Genomic DNA, 18,555 nt, shown 5'->3' on the forward strand with positions numbered 1-18,555 from the left:
TGTATTGTGCTTGTGATATGTTGTAAAATGTTGTATGTCTGTTAATGTTTCCCTCCTTTTATCTTTAAAATAAAAAAAAATAAAAATTTAAAAAAAAAAAAAAAGATGTAGCTCTGTGCAAAGGCCCTGGGTTCAGTCCCCAGTACCATACACAAACAAAGTGGCAAATAGAGAAGTACAGTTCCTATGAAGTTCTTGCTATTGCCAGTTCCAATCTTGTTTTATTTTTGCTTGTATTTCTAAAAATGGACTATAATATATTTTGGGTATGTTTACTAAGCAGAAGAAAAAAAATAAATGTGTAGAATCCTCCTATTTCAATACTTATTACAAGGAAAGCAATATCCTTACATTCAATAAAAAACTTTTTTTAATGTTTATTTTATTTATCCAGAGTCAAAGATATCTAGTGTTGAAAGCTGGAGTTCTTTTTTTTTTTTTTTTTTTTTTGGTTTTTCTCCGGTACCAGGAACCGAACTCACGACCTTGCGCTTGCCAGGCAGGTGCTTTTGCCACTGAGCTAAATCCCCAGCCCCAAAAGCTGGAGTTCTATATGCCTCACTTAGATGTCAGATTCTTTTTCCGTGGTTGGGAAATTTTCTGCTACTACTTCTGCAAATATTATTTTCACTTTGAAAACAAGGGGAAATTTATCAGGAAAGTATGGGTATCTCATTAAATCATTAAACATAATATGCATTTGCTCTTTAAGATGTATTTTTCTTGCCTTCAAATTGGAAGGGACTGTCACCAGTAAAAAGTTTTGCCTGTTTTGCAGACTCTCATCTAAGATGGTATGATTATGGATATGGTATAAATACGATATGAGACAATATATAAAAGGCTGCAATAGGATCTCTTAACATTTTTTACAACTATAATACCATATTTTATTCTCATATTTAGCCTCCAACTAACCTACCATATTTGATTCAACACCTTTCCTCAGCCTTAAGGAAATGTATTGTAATGTAATGTAATATAATATAGTATAATATAATATAATATAATTTGAACCAGTCTTTCCCAAACCAGACTGTATCTCTGAATTGTGACATAAAACTGTTTTGGTTATTTTTCAGATTATACCATTTTTTTTTCTTCTATTAGCAGCTGCTAAAGCACTAATTATTAACATCAATAGAATAAAGTGACAAGTTGTAAAACTGCGAGGTTTTACCTCAGTGCTATAAATTGCCTTTAGCCCTGGGTTTATCTGCCTTCCACGGGGCAGAACCTAGGGTGAGGCAAAGAGCACAAAGTGTAAGGAAGCTTCCAAAACTTCAGTGATCAAGATAAAAACAGTAGGGGCTGGGGATTTAGCTCAGCGGCAAAAGCGCCTGCCTGGCAAGCGCAACGTCGTGAGTTCGGTTCCCGGTACCGGAGAAAAACCAAAAAAAAAAAAAAAAAAAAAAGATAAAAACAGTATTTTAACATAACATTTTCAGAAATAAAATCAATGCAAAAGTAATCCCTGATGAACAAAATGTCAAAATTTAAAAAAGGATCAGGCCCTGCACTTTGCTTTGTCTCATTTTAATTTCTAGGTCAATAAAATTATGTTTGCAAAAACAGCCAAAAGGCTGTAGTGTTCCCATTTAATTTTTAAAAATGTTTTATTAAAATATTGATTATCCCCATAACCAAAAATTTTAGCCTCTTTATATTTTTGTTTTTGTTTTGTTGAGACAGTGTCTCACTATGTAGTGGCACTGAACTCACTATTTAGCCCAAGCTGACCTCAAACTCATAGCAATCTTTCTGCCTCAGCCTCCTAAGTGCTCAGATTACAAATATGCACCATTGCACTCAGCCTTAAATTTTTTTTATACTTTGAAAGAAATGTCTCACCTTATCCAACTTCCAAGCAATTACCAAATTGTTTTCTTTTTTATGTGGCTCTGGAAGTAAAACCCAAGGCCTCATGAGTGTCAAGTAACTGCTCTGCTACTACGCCACACCTCCAGCCCCACAAATATTATTTTTTAGAAGTCATTTTAATGTCACCAAATATTTCAGAACTTGTGATCATATTAAGCTTAGGAGCCATCCATCACTATGAAATCCACAGGGACTGTGTCTTAGAAGAGGAAAGTCTATTGATTCCAATCATGAAATGATTGGTGCTCACCTTAAAGCAAAAAAAAATAAAGACTTAGGTACTATTCATGGTGAGTCCCTTTCAGAGGTGAGGGAGGCAGTTAACTTCTTCAGCCTCATAAAAGCATCTATGAAACCCCACACCCAAAATGAAAATTAATCTTGAAAAACAGAAATCTTTCTGCCCTAAAATCAGACAGAATTGAAGAATGTCTAATCTCACATCTAGTTAGCATTTTACTAGTAATTCTTTTGCAGTACTGGGGATTAGAATATAGAGCTTTGTGCATGCTAGGCAAGCATTCTGCCATTAAAATACATCCCAGTAATATTAGTCACTTTCAATAGCTTGGTGTGGTGATGCACGCGTGTAATGCCAGCACTCGGGAGGCTGAGGCAGGAGGATTGTTGCAAGTCCGAGGCCACCCCAGGCTACAAAGTGAGCTCAACGCCAGCCTGATCTGCATAGTGAGACCCTGTCTCAAAAAGACAAAAAAAGCAACCTATTAGTCATTTTCAGTCACTGGGACAAAATATCTGACACCAATAGCTTAAAGGAGGAGCTGTTCATTTCACTCATGGTTTCCATAATTGGCTAGCTCCAAGGCAGAAAAAAACATACCACAAATGCATGGCAAATGACAGTTGCTCAACCCATGGAAGCCAGGAAAAAGAGACAACAGTACACCCTTCTAGGTCTCCCTCTCAGTGACCCAGTTCTTCCAACCAGGCCGCACCTCTTAACAGCACAATCAGTATGAACACAATAGATTAATCCACTGATAAGCACAGTACCTGCATGACCCAATCACTTTCCAAAAGCCCTATCTTTGAACACATGAGACTTTTAGGGGGACATTTTAATTCTAAACCGTAACACCAGCCCAAGAAAGTCTACCCATTCAGAGCACTGAATTAAGAAAAAAAATGCAAGGCAGCCACACTGGATAAAAGATATATATCTATTCTCACATACCATTATTGTATATGTAGAAATTCTTATGTATACAGAAAGAAGAGACAGAGAGCAAGAGAAAGAGCTAATAAATTCAGGAAGGTGGCAGGACAAGATCTATACACAAAAACAAAATCTAGTATTCTGATTCTATATACAGGCTGAATACCCCCAAATTGAAATCTGAAAAGTTCTGGAACTTTTTGAAGACTTTAGAGTTTCAGATTTCAGAGCATTTATGAATTTTCCAATGGTAAAGTCTATGTAAATATTCCCAAATCCAAAAAATCCACAATCAGAAACACTTTTGATTACAAGCACTTCAAATGAGGCATACTTAACCTGTACTAGCAATGAATTTTCCAAAAATGAAATTAAGAAAGCAATTCCACTGGGAGTGGTGGCACACGCTTGTAATCCTAGCACTCAGGAGGCTAAGGCACAAGGACTGCTGTGAGTCTGAGGTCAGCCTAGGTCACCTAATGAGTTCAGGCCAGCCTGAACTACAAAGCAGGACCCTGTTTCCAAAAAAAAAAAAAAAAAAGAAAAAAAGAAAGCAATTCCACCAAGATTACTCAGTAAGCCCAAAGAATCATCTTTTAACAAAGGGTTTCAAGCCAACTAGATATCCACATGTAAAAGAATGAAGTTAACTGGGAATGATGGCTCAGGCCTGTAATCCCAGCACTCAGGAGGCTGAGGCAGGAGGATCCCTGTGAGTTCAAGGGCAGCCTGGGCTACAAAATGAGTTCAAGCCTGAAGTGCATAATGACAATGTCTCAAAAAGACAAAAAAAAAGACAAAAAAAAAAGAAAGTTAGATCCTACTTCACACCATATGTAAGAATTAACTCAAAATGTACCAAAGATGGAAAATATGGAGTTAAAACTAGAAAACTTAGAAGGAAACATGGGGTAAATCTATGTGATCTCTGAGATATCACACCAAAGGCTTAACAACAAAAGAAAAACCAGATAAAATGAACTTTACCAAAATTAAAAACTTGCTCTGCTCTTTCCATTTACAAATTCATTCCTCTCCCTTTGGCTCTGTGTGTCACCTCTCATTTCTGAAGTTCACACTTCTCACTCCCTGTCCTATCCCAGGCTGCCACCACACATCTGTTTCTCCCCTCTTTTTTTAAAAGGGCCTTGGCTCATTCCCTCCTTCATGTTTTTTGTTTTAAAACAAAGTCTCTTACAGCCCAGGCTCGCCTCCATCTCACAATCTTCGGCTTTTCGACCTTTAATGGCTTCCTTGCCCCGCTGTGCCTCTTCAGTTTAAAAAGTCAGCCTCTCCACTCTCTTCCCTCGTCCCTCATTTATAAAGCCTACCCTTCCATCCCATTTCCTTCTTTTCTAACGTGGATGACAACCAATGTGAGAATTTGGTCCAAGTAAAACCTGTTTTTATCGGGAATCGTGTGAGTCGGGAGGAGGGGAAGGCCAGGGGCCTTTGTAACAGAGTTCACTTTTTAGGGCTCCCATCGCTATGGAGCGGGTGACGTTAAGAGGGGAGAGGGCAGCAAGCAGAGGGGAAAGTTGACGCCACACAAAGAAACCACCACCCAACAGGCGACAGCCCTGGGTTCAATCCCCAGCACCAAAACACACTTAAGAGCAAACCAACCACCCTTCTCTCTTTCTGTACTCTTCACTCAGCGACCCCTAGCAATCTGGCCTCCACTCATTTATGCCACACGCTTGCACCGTGAGGAGTGCGAGCGGCCCCGCGGGGGTGAACAGACAAGCGGCTAGGCGCCATTTCTTAGAAAAGTCAAATACACTGAAAAACCCACCTTTATACCTCCCCCACGACACTCTCAGAGAAATCACTACACCCCACATGAGTTTATTTAGCTTCCCTTCAGAGACGAAGCGCCATAGTGCCACTTCCAGCCTGTCTGAGGTAAAGGACCCCATGAGCCCGAGCGGGTGGAGGTGGGAATCTGGGTTCTACATACCTAGAGACATATCTAGAAAGGACGCAGTTTTTCTGTCTGGAAAACCCGCCGTTTCCTTCCAAGAAGCCCCGAAGTTTGAGCCGGTAGCCATCTCGTCCGTCCCTCCGTTGGACTGCACCACTCTGCCGCTGCCCGAGCGAAATGTTCCTGTACTAGAGCTCCCCCTACCAACGGAACAGTCTTGGCTAACCAAATCACCCAATCAGTGTTTCCCTCACTGTTTCCATGTCTCAAGGAGTGGACATTATTGTTACATCACTCAGAACGTCTCCAATCAGAAACCAGATCATGAAGCGGGAGAAAAAGCCCGCTCATTATGCCCCACCCGTTTCTACCCCACCCCCTCCAGACTTGTGGGGCCGCGCTTTTACAATTCCAGCACATTCGGAGTGGAAATAAAACGGAAATAGCCTACCCTGAGCCAGTAGGAAGTCCCTGTCAGGAAAAAAAAAAAAAAAAAAAAAAAAAAAGCCCGGGAAATGCAGCTCAGCGTAAAAGCCTTGAGTTCAATCCTCAGTACTGAAAAAATATTATATATACATACACCATTTATATGAATGTATTTTCCCTCCTCATATACACTCAGTCAGCTTCCTGGGGACTTTCTGACCCTTTTGACCCTTGCCTTTCCTTTCCCGTTTTTTTTTTTTTTTTTTTTTTGGTGTTTTTGAGACAGGGTCTCGCTATAATGTTCAGGCTGGCCTTGGGCTCACTCTCTAGCCCAGGCTGGTCTGGAACTCACAAAACGATCCTCCTGCCTCAGCCTCCCGAGTGCTGGGATTACAGGCATGACCACCAAGTCCGGCCCCTTTCTCTTCAAAGAACCCATTTCTCCTCTTTGCTGTTGGCCCTCGGAAATAAAATCTTAGGTCTTCACTTGATGGGCTGTTTTTCTCCTTCCCTCAAATTTGAAGAGCTATCACAAATCATAGTAGCTAGGGCTCAGACACAGGCCCACAATGCCACATTTGTTAGGAAAGATTTAAAGGCGTGTCCGTGGCTTTTTTTTTCTTTTTTTTTTTCTTTTTTTTTTTTTTTTTTTTTGGTTTTCATGGCCTCGCGCTTGCCAGGCAGGCGCTGTGTCACTGAGCTAAATCCCCAGCCCGTCCATGGCATTTCTTAAGAAAAATGTTATGGTTGCTGTTAAAGCCTAAATTCCGTGCGAAAACACTTTTAAAATGTTAGTGGTCTTTTAATGTGTCACTAGGCCCTCGGTAGAAAGAAATATCAAATTAATAAACTGCGAAAACTGAAAAAGAATTCCTTTACAAAAGTCACAACAGAACGTCTGACGCATCTAGTGTGGTGCTGCAAGGCCTGTGATTACGGGACTGTGTTGCCCAACCTGGGCAATTTAGCGACTTAATGAGACCCTGTCTCAAAATAAAATTTAAAAAATGAGGTAAAGTACAATAAGCGGGGGGTGTGCCTTAGTGAGAAAGCCCTATGTTCACTGGCTGGCACCAGAAAATATTTTTTTAAGTCTGAAGAAGGCCAGCTGCACTGGCTCAACCAGCAATACTAACTAACTACTCAGGAGGCCAAAGCACGAGATTGCTCCAGCCCAGGAGTTTGTTGCAGCCTAGGCAAAATAACTAGAGACCCAAGCCCCACCACCCGACATCTCTAAAAATTTGCATTTAATTAAATGCTTAACACCGAAGGTCCAGTGATTAATAAATAATTTTTTTTCCACAAGGCATATATAGCTGATGGAAAGTAAAAAATACATAGAAAATATTAATTTAGGTACTATAATTTAGTCTGTCAATAAACACTGAAGGTATTTAGAGTCTGGGGATAGAAATATCTACAGAATGTATCTGGAATTTAAAAGAGAAAGTCCACTTAAGGAATCAAGAAAAAATTCATTTAAAGTTTGAAAAATTAGGTAATAACTGAGGAGAATACCAATGATATTTCTTGGCACAGAAACCAGCACTACCAACATGCATTGGGAAGTTCTAGCAATTTCCCGTGGAATTGACCAGCAGAGATTAGATCATCGAACAGCTTTTTATTATTATTTTCTTGTACATCAGAATAACTCAAAAAACTTATTTAAACAGCTTATTGGGCTGAACCCTCACAATTTCTGATTTAGTAGGTTTGTGATTGTTCCTAGATGATGCTAATATTGCTGGTAGAAGGACCATACTTTGAGAACTTTGCTTCAAACTTTGCTTTAGTTTTACTATTTACATTCACTGTGTTAGTGATTTCATACAGTCTTATGGCTTTCAAAAGTAGCTATACAGTGATGTCTCTCAAATTTGAATCTCTAGTTTAGAGTTCACCACTGAAAATTTAGGTGACTACTCAGAACTTGTACTCAAATATCTTATTTTTTTGTTTGTTTATTTGAGACAGCATCATGCTTATGCAGTGCATGCTGGCACTGAATTTGTGATTCTCCTGCCTCAGATTCCTAAGGGCTAGGATTGTAGGTACACATTGTCACATGCACATCTCAGATGTAATTTTCTGAGATTAAATCTTTATCTTACCTCACTAAACGTGCTCCCTTCCCATTCTGTTCCATTTCACTGAGTGGCAGCTTCCTCTATTTGCTCACACCAGAATTTTTGAAGTTACAAAAAGTTACACTAAAAGGTCTGAAGTCATCTTTGACACTTCTTTTTTCACACACTACATGCATTTCATCAGGAAATCCTGTGAACTCTCTCTTGATAATGTATCAAGAATGTCAACATTCCTCATCACCACTACCACCAACTTGGTATAAGCCATCACCTATTTATTTATTTATTTTTTGTTTATTCATTCATTTATTTAGCAGTGCTGAGAGCGGAACCCAGTTCTCAAGCATACTAGGCAAGTGCTTTACCTCCAGTCCATCCATCATTTCTTACTTAGATTAGCTACTTTCCTAACTTATGTTTCTACTTCTAGTGTGCCCAACTGTGTCCATTCATCACGCAAAACCAAACTTAGTGTTCTGAAGCATGAGGTAAACCATGTTATTCTGCTAAAAATCCTTCAACAATTCACCAGCTCACATAAAATCTAAAGTGGTTAGGAGAGCCTACAAGGTCCCACATAATTATCCCAGTCAGCCACTCTGGTCCAGCTTTATGGGTTTCTTTGTTGTTCCTTGAATACTCTAAACATGTTCTCTGCCTCAGGGCCTTTGCACTATCTGTTCCTTTGTCCTGATATTAACATGCTCTTTCTCCAAATATTTGCAGTTTACTTTTTTGGGATTTTGCTCATATACCATGCTGTCTGTGAAGCTCAATGTATGCACTGTATTTTAAATTAAAAACTTACCCCTTTTACTTGAATCCCCCTTCCCTAGTTTTTCTTCATTGTACTAATCATATTTTATTTTATTTTATTTTCATACTCATCTTCCTCTCCCTGCCACTAGAATGTAAATTCTATCAGGCCACACGTTGTTGTCTAACTTGTTCAATCCATCCGGGCACACATTGTTGTCTACCATGTATTCCCAGCATGTAGAATAGTACCTGGCACATAATAAGTATTTACTAAATATTTTTCAATGAAGAAATGAATGTAATGTTCTTGGGACTAAACCCTTATATCTCACTATCTGAAGACTTTTTCTTGTTCTGAATACCAGCTCTATTGCTTATTTGTATACAGAGATTAAATATGGTCTTTCATCCACCTTAGATCATTTTAGTTGAAACACTGACAACTGAAGGGTCCAGAATCTAACTGCCAAATTTAGTAAGCGATGTCTGCTTTTCTGCCAACTAATTGTTTTTTGCTCTTTTTTTGTACCAATAGTGAAACTCATGACCTCATGCTTGCTAGTCAGGTACTGCGCCACGAGCTATATCCCTGACCCCTTTCTCCAATTAATTGTAACCAACATTATATATTAAAACATAGTTCCACTCACAGAAGCCTAGCTGAAACCCAGACACTTTAGTAGCCTGGGTGACTGCATCCTCCCCCTGCACCCACTGGAGTGGGAATCAGTCTGGGTCCCAGGCAGCCTCTAGAGCCTTGACCACGATGTGTTCCCACCCCTTGTAACCTCGCAAAAGCAGAGCTGACTGCTGGACAACTTCACAAACCTTGGTGAGATACCAATGCCCCTCCTTCACCAGTGTGTGAGCCAAGCAGAGGCCTGGACAGCTTCAGGGGCCTCAGCAGCTACCACCCTCCTACACACCCTCACAGGTGGCCGTGCTGAATTCTGAACAGTTCCAGCAGCCTGGGTGATGGTGACCTCACCTGACCCCCACCAGAGTGGGAACCTAGCTGGGTCTTGGGCAGCTTCTGGAGCCTTGACCATGACCACACCCCTGCCCACAAACATGCAAAAGGGAGGCTGAAACTCAGAAAACTTCAGGATCCCTGGTGAGCCTCCCCCACCCCTCCCTCACAAGCATGTGAACCACATGGAGCCCCAGACAGATTCAGGGGCCTCAGTGGCCACTCCCACCCCTTGCACCCTCCCAGGAGCTGAGCTTAAACCTGGACAACTTCAGCTGCCTGGGTGATTGTGTACTCACCCCTTCCCCACCAGAATGGGAATCAGGCTGGGTCCTAGACAGCCTCTGGAGCATTGAACATGATCTACCCCAACTGGAACCTTGAGAATGCAGTGCTGAATCCTGAAAAACAACTTCAGGAACCTCGATGAGCAGCCCCAGCCCCTCCCCCAGCAGTGCGCAAGCCAGGTGGAGCTCCAGACAGCTTCAGAGGCCAAAATGGCCACTCCCTGCCCCTGCCTGCACCATCACAGGAAGCAAGCTGAAATGAAGACAGCTTCAGCAGCGTAGGTGATTGCACTCTCATCCCTCCCGCAACAGTGTGGGAACTGAGTGGGGTCTCACACAGCTTTGGGAGCTTTGGTGCCCACAGCCTACCCACTCCTGCACCCTGGTGGTAGTCAGGCTGAACCTTGGACAGCTTTGGGAGCCTTGTGTGGGAGCCAAGCTGAGCCATGAAAAGCTTCAGAAGCCCCAATGACTGCACACCCACCCCTCTTTCACTGGCGTGGAAACCAACTGAAACTTGAAAAGCTTTGGGAGTATTGGTAATGGCACCCCACATAAATACACCATTGCAAGAGCCATGTTGAGGGCCAGAAAACTTCAGGTCCTTGCCTGACCACTCCCACTCTATTGTGGGAGTGAGACTGGGTTCCATGGAACCTCTGGATCTTTGAAAATGAAAACACAAAGGAACAAAAAGCAATCTCAGACCTCCATCCCACCCAAAACAAGTCCAGGAGACATCAAAACAGAGAGCTTAGAAGTCATACACCTGGAAGTTTTGAAATGATTGCAACTGAAGTAAAGAAACAACTCCATCAGGCCATAGAAGTCATCAGATCAGAAATAACCTCTCAGGTAAAAAAAAAAAATTACAACCATAAATTAAGGAATTGCTCAGCATATCTAAAGAAGACATAGATTTAAAAAATAGAAAAGCAAAGAAAAATGATGGAAATCGTGAATGAACAATATAGGAAAGAATTAGAATGCATGAAACAGATTCAAACAGATGCCTGGGAAATTAAAAATTCCATTAAAAGCTGACAAAACCGTTTGGATGAAGCTGAAGATAGACTTTCAGACCTTGAAGACAGTGTTGCACCTAATGATCATGAAAAGAAGGATCTAAAACTATAAAGGAATCAGGAAGTAACAATTCCACAGCTCCAAGATAATGCAAAGAAAAACAATGTAAGACTAACAGGTGTCAAAAAACAGCAAGAGTCAACACAAGTTGACATAAAAAGACTATTTGCAGAAGTAATAATGGCAAATTTTCAAGGAAGCATGGAAAAAGCATCAGATATACACATAAGTGAGGCATATAGGACTCCAATTAGTCATAGCCAAAATAAATCTACACACAGATATATGGTGAGTAAGATCTCAGCAATTCAGCAAAAGAACAGAATGCTAAAAGGTGTTAGAAAAAAGAAACAGATCACCTATAAAGGAAAGCCCATCAGAATCATGGCATATTTCTCAACACAAACCATCAAGTCAACAGCATGGAGTAAAGTGTTTGAGATCCTAAAGGAAAACAACTACCAAGCCAGATTGATGTACCTTGAAAAACTATCCTTTGAAATTAATGGAGAAATAAATATTTCCATGATAGAGAACTGAAGAACTTCATGAGTTCTAAAACAATCCCTACAAAGAGTACTAAAAGATATTCTAGAAAGAGATAAAAATGACCACAATTCTAGAAAGAGATAAAATTGAACAACAACAGGAAGGAACCATCAAGCAGAGCAAACAATTAAACAGAGGGAAAAAGGAGGAACCAACAGCAGAAAAATAGTATGATGATGATAAGCCAATGCATATCATTTATAACCATCAATGTAAATGGTCTCAATGCACCAATCAAAAGAAGCAGACTGGAAGAGTGGATCAAAAAACAAAATCCAACAATATGCTGTACACAAGAAACACATTTAACTCAAAAGGAAATTCATGGAGTGACAATCAAAGGACAGAAAACAATCTTCCCCAAAGAAGAACCCAGAAAATGTGGGGGTAGCTATTTAGTTCCCATATAATGTGAACTTTAAACCAAGAACAATCAAAAAAGATAAAGAAGGTCACTACACACCTGTTAGAGAAAACTTCAAGAGGAAGAGATAACAATCATAAATATCTATGCACCAAACAGAGGAGCACACACCTATATAAGACAAATTTTAACAGACAAGAATAATAAAATAAGCAATAACAGAATTGTAATGGGAGACATCAGTATCTCCTTGTTACAAAGAGATAGATCAACTAGACAAAAAATCAACAACAACAAAAAAAAAGAACCAAACCAAAATTGTGAACAAATGGACTTAGTAGACCTTTAAAGATTGTTTCACCTCACAACATCAGAATACACATTCTTCTCAGCTGCATGCACAACGTTCTCTAAAATAGACCACATATACTAGCACATAGAACATGCATAAGTAAATGCAAAGGACCTGAAATTATCACAAGCATACTATAGGACCATAATGCAATGATATTGGAAATTAATGACAAAAGAAATTGCAAAACCTCCACAAACACATGGATATTAAATAACAGCCTCCTGAACAACCAATGTGTCACAGATGATATTAAAGAAGTAATTAAGCAGCATGTATAATCAAACAAAAATGCAGACACAACTTACAGGAACCTGTGGGTAAGCAGTTCTCAGAGGAAAATTGATAATGGTGAATTCCCACCTCAGGAAAAAAGAAGGTGCACAAATAAACAATCTTATGCTGCACCTCAAGCTTCTAGAAAAAGAAGAGCAGGTCAAGCCCAAAGCCCAAAGAAGGCAGGAAATTATAAATATCAGAGCAAAAATTAACAGAATGGAGACTAAGAACAATAAAAAGAATTCATGAGTCACAGAGTTGGTTCTTTCAAAGAATAAATAAAATTGATAAACCCATAGCCAACCTTATCAAAAAAAGGAAAGAAAAACTGAAATTCATGTGATAAGGAATGAAAGAGGTGAAATCACTACAGATTCTGTAGAAATTCAGAAGATCATCAATACCTACTTTGAAAATCTTTACTCTCATAGGATAAAAAACACAGAGGAAATGGACAGATTTCTAGATACATCTGAATTAACAAAGCTGAATGAAGAAGGTACAAAAATCCTGAATAACTCAGTATCTGCCAGCAAAATTGAAAATGGAATAAAAAACTTAGCCACAAAGATAAGCCCAGGTCCTGATGGATTTACTGCTGAATTCTACAAGAAATTCATAAAAAGTTCAATACCAATTCTTCTCAAAATCTTTAGTGAAATTGAAAGGGAAGGAATTCGCCCTAACTTATTCCTGGAGGCAAGTATTATCCTGATAACAAAAGCACAGAAAGATCCAACCAAAAAAGAAAACTACCATCCAATATCCCTAATGAATACAGAAAGAAAAATTCTCAGTAAAATACTAGCAAACAGAAAGTAACAAATCATCAAGAGCATTATACACCATGAACAAGTGGGATTCATCCTAGGAATTCAAGGATGGTTCAATATACATAAATCAATCAATGTGATACACCATATCAATAGAGCCAAAGTCAAATATCACATGATCATCTCCATCAACACAGAAAAAGCTTTTGATAAAGTCCAACACACATTCATGATAAAAAAAAAGTCTACAGAAAACAGGAATATATAATCTTTACCTCACTTTGATAAAAGCCATCTATGACAAACCAACAGCTAACACTGCACTAAATGGACAAAAATTGAAAGCTTTCACTTTAAAATCAAGAATAAGACAAGGATGTCCACTGTCACCACTCCAATTCAATATAGTTTTGGAAGTATTAGTCAGAGCAATTAGACAAAAGAGAGAAACAAAATGAGTAAGGATAGGAAAGGAAGAAGTGAAATTATCATTATTGGCAGATGACATGATACTCTACATAGAAGACCCCAAGAACTCCACCAAAAGGCTCATGGATTTAATAATCAAATTGTCTGGACTGTCTGTATTTATTGGGTCCTTAAAATTTCAGGGGGATGCAAGAAGTGGAGTGCACATCTGAATCAAAAGCCTACAAAAATGAGCAGGCCTTGAGAAGTTAAAAAAGTATATTCAAAACAGTAAATCTTGCTAATTTGGAGAGCTGTCTTATCTCTTAGGTTAGCAGTTTATTGCTCTTGAATTCTGAGAGCCAAATGTCCTCAACTGTGCTCTTATCTTGCCTTCAGAGGTTGTGAATATGAGCTTTTTCCAACAGAAACAGAGAGTATTGTTGTTAGTAACTAAACCCTTAAACAGTCCAGTTCCCAACAATGAGAAAAAATGAAAACTACATTGCCATCCTGGCCTAAGAATAGCACATGTGAGAACAGCACTTAGATGTTTTTGATGGCTAGTTCTTCATAGGCCTCAGTAGTGGTATCTGATTGTCAAAAAAAAAAAAAAATCAAGGCTTACTTTGGTTTTTGTAGAGGAATTTGCCTTTACTTTGGCTAATCAGTGAATGAAATCTCTTTCCATTTTTGTGAAAATGGCACCACCAGAGTTTTATTGGGAGCCAGAGCCTGACTCCATTATAGACCAAGGAAATTCCAGGAAACATGAATGAAAACTTATGAACTAGTTTTCATCAATGAGACACACACACCCTGTATGGACTCTGGCATTAGTAATGCAAGAAACAAGGACAATGTCAGTTCACTCTGACAACAGCAGTAGCAAGGGCACAAGCCAGTTTGTAGAAGCAGCTACGGTAATAGTGCCAACTGCAGTATGGAGTAGTTAGCAGACATGGCCTCACTGGACTAATTTTGAGGTAGAATTTTAACCACAAGTCTGAATTTTTAGGCTTTCCGAGTTTCTGCACTTTTTCCTGAGGCTGTTTTTCTAGACATCCTGACTATTCATTCTTTGAGCTACCTAACAGGCTTTCAATAAAATCTTTCTGTGCGTAAAGCAACTAGAGTTTGTTTCATACATCTGAGAAACCTGTTCTTACTGGCATCAATAGAAACATTCTTTGTAAGTAGATAATACACTGAATTTGCTTTCTTTATGGGCATCATGTTAACTGATGAAATTGATTGAAACCAGGGAAAATCCACTAGGCTTGTGAGGAGCTTTAAATTATGTCATGTGAGATACTGATTGAAGAAACTGTGGATATTTAGTCTATAGAACAGAAATCTCAGGGGATGGATATAACTGTGTTCAAGTAATCTGGTGGTAAAGGGAGCAAATTTATTATTCAGTCTAGCAGGAGAGGGCAGCACTAGCCCAAGTAAATGCAAGTTCCTGGAAAATATATATCTGGACTATATAAAGACAAACTTTCCTATAACTAACACTACAACAATGAAATGAGTTGCCTTGAATTGTGGTGGAAATATTCAAGTGGAAATACATTACAGACTTTTTCAGTGAGTTATATTTTTTGACTTCTGAGATTGCTTCTAACTCAGATATTACAGGAAAAACAAACATGGCAACTTCTATGTTCAGTGATATCAGACACATAATTTAGAGATCATTCTCAGTTTCTCAGATTTTTAAAACAGTAAGTGGACTCTATAATAAAGGGACAAATAGATCATTATTGTCACCTAGATGGATGATAACCAAATAGAAGATTTTACATGCCTTGAATGGAGATTAACCACTATGATAGTTCAGTAAAAAGTTAAGTATAATTTACATAGCACTGAGTTAGTTATTATTTCTTCAGCGTATTTTTTCTTGCACAGTGCAAAAATAAAATACCTTGATTTAAAGGTTAAGTTCTTTAAGGAAAGATTTCAGTTATACAGTTTTATTAGAAGCTTTTAGGAATAAAATGATACCTATTACTAGATTATTTATTTATTTACTTATGGTTCTGTGGATGGAACCCAGGGCCTTCTGCATGCTAAGGAAGCATTTTACTACTGAGTTATATCACTCACTAGCCCTGAGTATATCTTTCAAAGCTAAGTGCAGTTTGTTGTTTGATTAGTAATTATACGATCCCTGAGAAACTAAATATAGATCTCAACAATATTTATGACAAGCCCTTACTTCCTCTTGTTTAAAAACAACTTGTTTTGAAACTATAATTTACATTATGAACTTCTTTTATATTTTGTATGCCACCTAGAAAACACAAAGATAGAAAAGAAAAATAACTAAATATTCAAAGGTCACTGTAAACACTTTGTATACTTCCATTTATACTATTTGTGATAAAATATTTATATATAAAACTTTTTTGGAGCCAGGTGTGGTGTTGGACATCTGTAATCATAGCATTCTTGGAAGATAAGGCAGGAGGATCACAAGTTACAACTTCAGCACATAATATAATGAGGAGAACATTCTTCATATAGAGAGAAAATAATAAATGGATCCAACAGCTGTAAGATAACACAAAGAAGATTAATCTAAGATTAATTAGAATAAGAGAAAAATCAGAAGACTGCAAAAATGGCATAAACAAAACCTGTTTACACAATTAGAAAGGAAATCCACAATTTTAGTGTAAACACTGAAAAGCCAACTACTTGATACTCTATAGGGAAAGGATAGAGCTAATAATTACAGCTGTATTGCAGGAGCCCATTAAAATAGGCTCTTTCTGTCATCTCTATACTAAAGGAAATTTTTATCTGTAGCTAGGGAACATTGCCTCTCAAGTCTCTGATAATTAGACTCTGTATGTATTGTGACTACCTGTTCCATCAACATTTTAATACCCTGTAAGGTGCAGTATAAGCAGCCAGCAAAAGCTCTTTCTGTGTCATTTTATGTAAAATACGAGGGTACTTGAACTGTTGCTCTGGCACTAAGAATAGACTTCTATAACTACATTTATTTTTTATTTTTTGAGTCAGGGGTCTCATTGCAGTCCAGCCTGGCAATGAACTCACTAAGTAGCCCAAGTTGGCCTCAAATTCATGGTTATCCTCCTACCTCACCCTTCCTAGTGCTGGGTTTATAGGCATATGCCTCCATATCCAGTTGCTATAATTGCATTTTAAAAAATATTCCTGTAGCTCAGTGGTAACTCTTTTTCTCCCTTACATCTGACTTTATTTCCCCCTACTTTTCTTTCTCTCTTCCTCTACTCAGGCTACTTTAATCTGTTCTAAGACACCAGCCACTCTCCCAAACTAAAAACCTTTGTAAGTGGTTATACCTGCCCCCATCACAATCTTTCACCATATTTCTCCATAGCTGACTCTCTCATCTCCTTCAGGCCTTGCTCCAATGTCACTTCTTATCAAGATCATTATTGAGCTACCTATTTAAGTAGCCTCTTGTTACAACTTCAGCACATAATATAATGTGGCGAACATTCTTCATATAGAGAGAAAATAATAAATGGATCCAACAGCTGTAAGATGACACCGAGAAGATTAACCTAAGATTAACTAGAGTAAGAGAAAAATCAGAAGACTGCACAAATGGCATAAACAAAACCTGCATACAGAAATAATAGAAACATCTCCAAATGTGGGAAAAGAATTTAACATACAGTTAAATTAGGTGTAGCGAACCCCAAAAGGCTACTACAATAACAGAACTTCTTCACATCACATTATAATCATAATGTCAAAAGCCTAGCATAGGGAGAAAGTCTTGTAAATGTTAGGGAAAAGCAATGAATCACTTATAAAGATACAGTCAAACCTTGGATTGTGAGTAACTTGGTCTGTGAGTGTTCCACAAGATGAGTAAATATTTCTAAGAAAATTTAACTTGATAAATGAGTAATGTCTTACATTATGAGTAGTACATCATCCTGAATACCAGATTATCACAACTTGTTCTCTCTCTCTCTCTGCTTTGATATGCAAGTGTTTTGTATTACAAATAGAATGAATTATTCTTGCAAAATAAGGTTTTACCATAAACCCACTAGAATTACACCAGAACTTTTTCACACAAACCTTAAAGGCCAGGAGAGCTTAGAGTGATGTTTACCAAGCCCTGAAACATAACAACTTGCAACACAGACTTATATACCTTGCAAAAATTTCCTCCAAAACTAATGGAGAAATAAGATGTTTCCATGATAAAGAGCACCTCAAGAAATTCATGGCCATGAAACCATCACTCCAAAAAATTCTCAAGGCTATCCTAGAAAGAGACACAGGAGTCAACAATGCCGATAAGTCAAATAGAATGAATACATCTGGCGAAGTGAGAAATTAAGTAGAAGGGGAAAAAGAGGGAAATCAGCAACAAAACATTAAGCAATAATAGGAATAAATCAATACATCTTAGTAATAACTCAATATGAATGGTCTCAATTTCCCAATCAAAATAAACAGATTGGCAGAATGAATCAATAAACAAAACCCAATGTTATGCGATATAAAAAGAACACATTCAATTCAAAAATAAATTTACAGATTAAAAATCAAAGGGTTGAGAAAAAGATTCCACGCAATAAAAATCTAGAAAAATGCAGGAGTAGCTATCCTAATTTCAGATAAAGTGGATTTCAAGTGAAACTAATCAGAAGAGACAAAGAATGTCATTCCATATAGGTTAAGGGAACAATTCAATAAGACAAGATAACAATTACAAACATATTTGCACCAAAGACCAGTGCACCCAACTTCATAAAACAAATTCTAGTAGATATACCAATAAGGTAAACATCAAGAGAATTATAATGGGGGACCTTAACACTCCACTGTCACAGATTGATGAACTGGACAAAAAATCAACAAAGAAATATCAAAGTTGAACTAAGCCTTCAACTTAACAAATATCTACAAAGTGCTCCACTTAGCACAAACACTACACACATTGTTCTCTATCACATGGGACTTTCTCCAAAATAGACCACGTGCTATCCCATAAAGCATGCTTAAGTAAATGCAAAACAATGAAAATTATCCCTTACATATTATCAAATCATAGTGTAATGAAGCTAGAAATCAGTGGCAAAGAAACCAAAGAAATTATACAATACATGGAAAATTAAGTAATACACGCATGAATAATCAGTGGGTCATAGAAGAAAGCAAGAAACAAATTAGAGATTTCCTGGAATCAACACTACTGCCACCA

At 38.2% G+C, this 18,555-nt stretch overlaps 1 protein-coding gene across 2 annotated transcripts in view; it reads right to left on the bottom strand.

The window, feature by feature from the left end:
- Luzp4 (leucine zipper protein 4) overlaps nucleotides 1-5,219 on the bottom strand; it is a 41,953-nt gene extending 36,734 nt beyond the window's left edge. The window contains exon 1 of one of the 2 annotated variants that reach the window (XM_005404620.2): nucleotides 5,019-5,219. In XM_005404620.2, coding sequence (XP_005404677.1) covers nucleotides 5,019-5,109 — 91 coding nt within the window. In that variant the 5' untranslated portion in view covers nucleotides 5,110-5,219. The remainder of the gene's footprint in view (nucleotides 1-5,018) is intronic. The other variant, XM_005404621.2, reaches the window with a different exon arrangement.
- Nucleotides 5,220-18,555: the final 13,336 nt, after the last annotated feature.

Source organism: Chinchilla lanigera, unplaced genomic scaffold (genome assembly GCF_000276665.1).
Source record: "Chinchilla lanigera isolate Chin_1 unplaced genomic scaffold, ChiLan1.0 scaffold00089, whole genome shotgun sequence".
In the NCBI taxonomy this organism is placed as follows: Eukaryota; Metazoa; Chordata; class Mammalia; order Rodentia; family Chinchillidae; genus Chinchilla; species Chinchilla lanigera.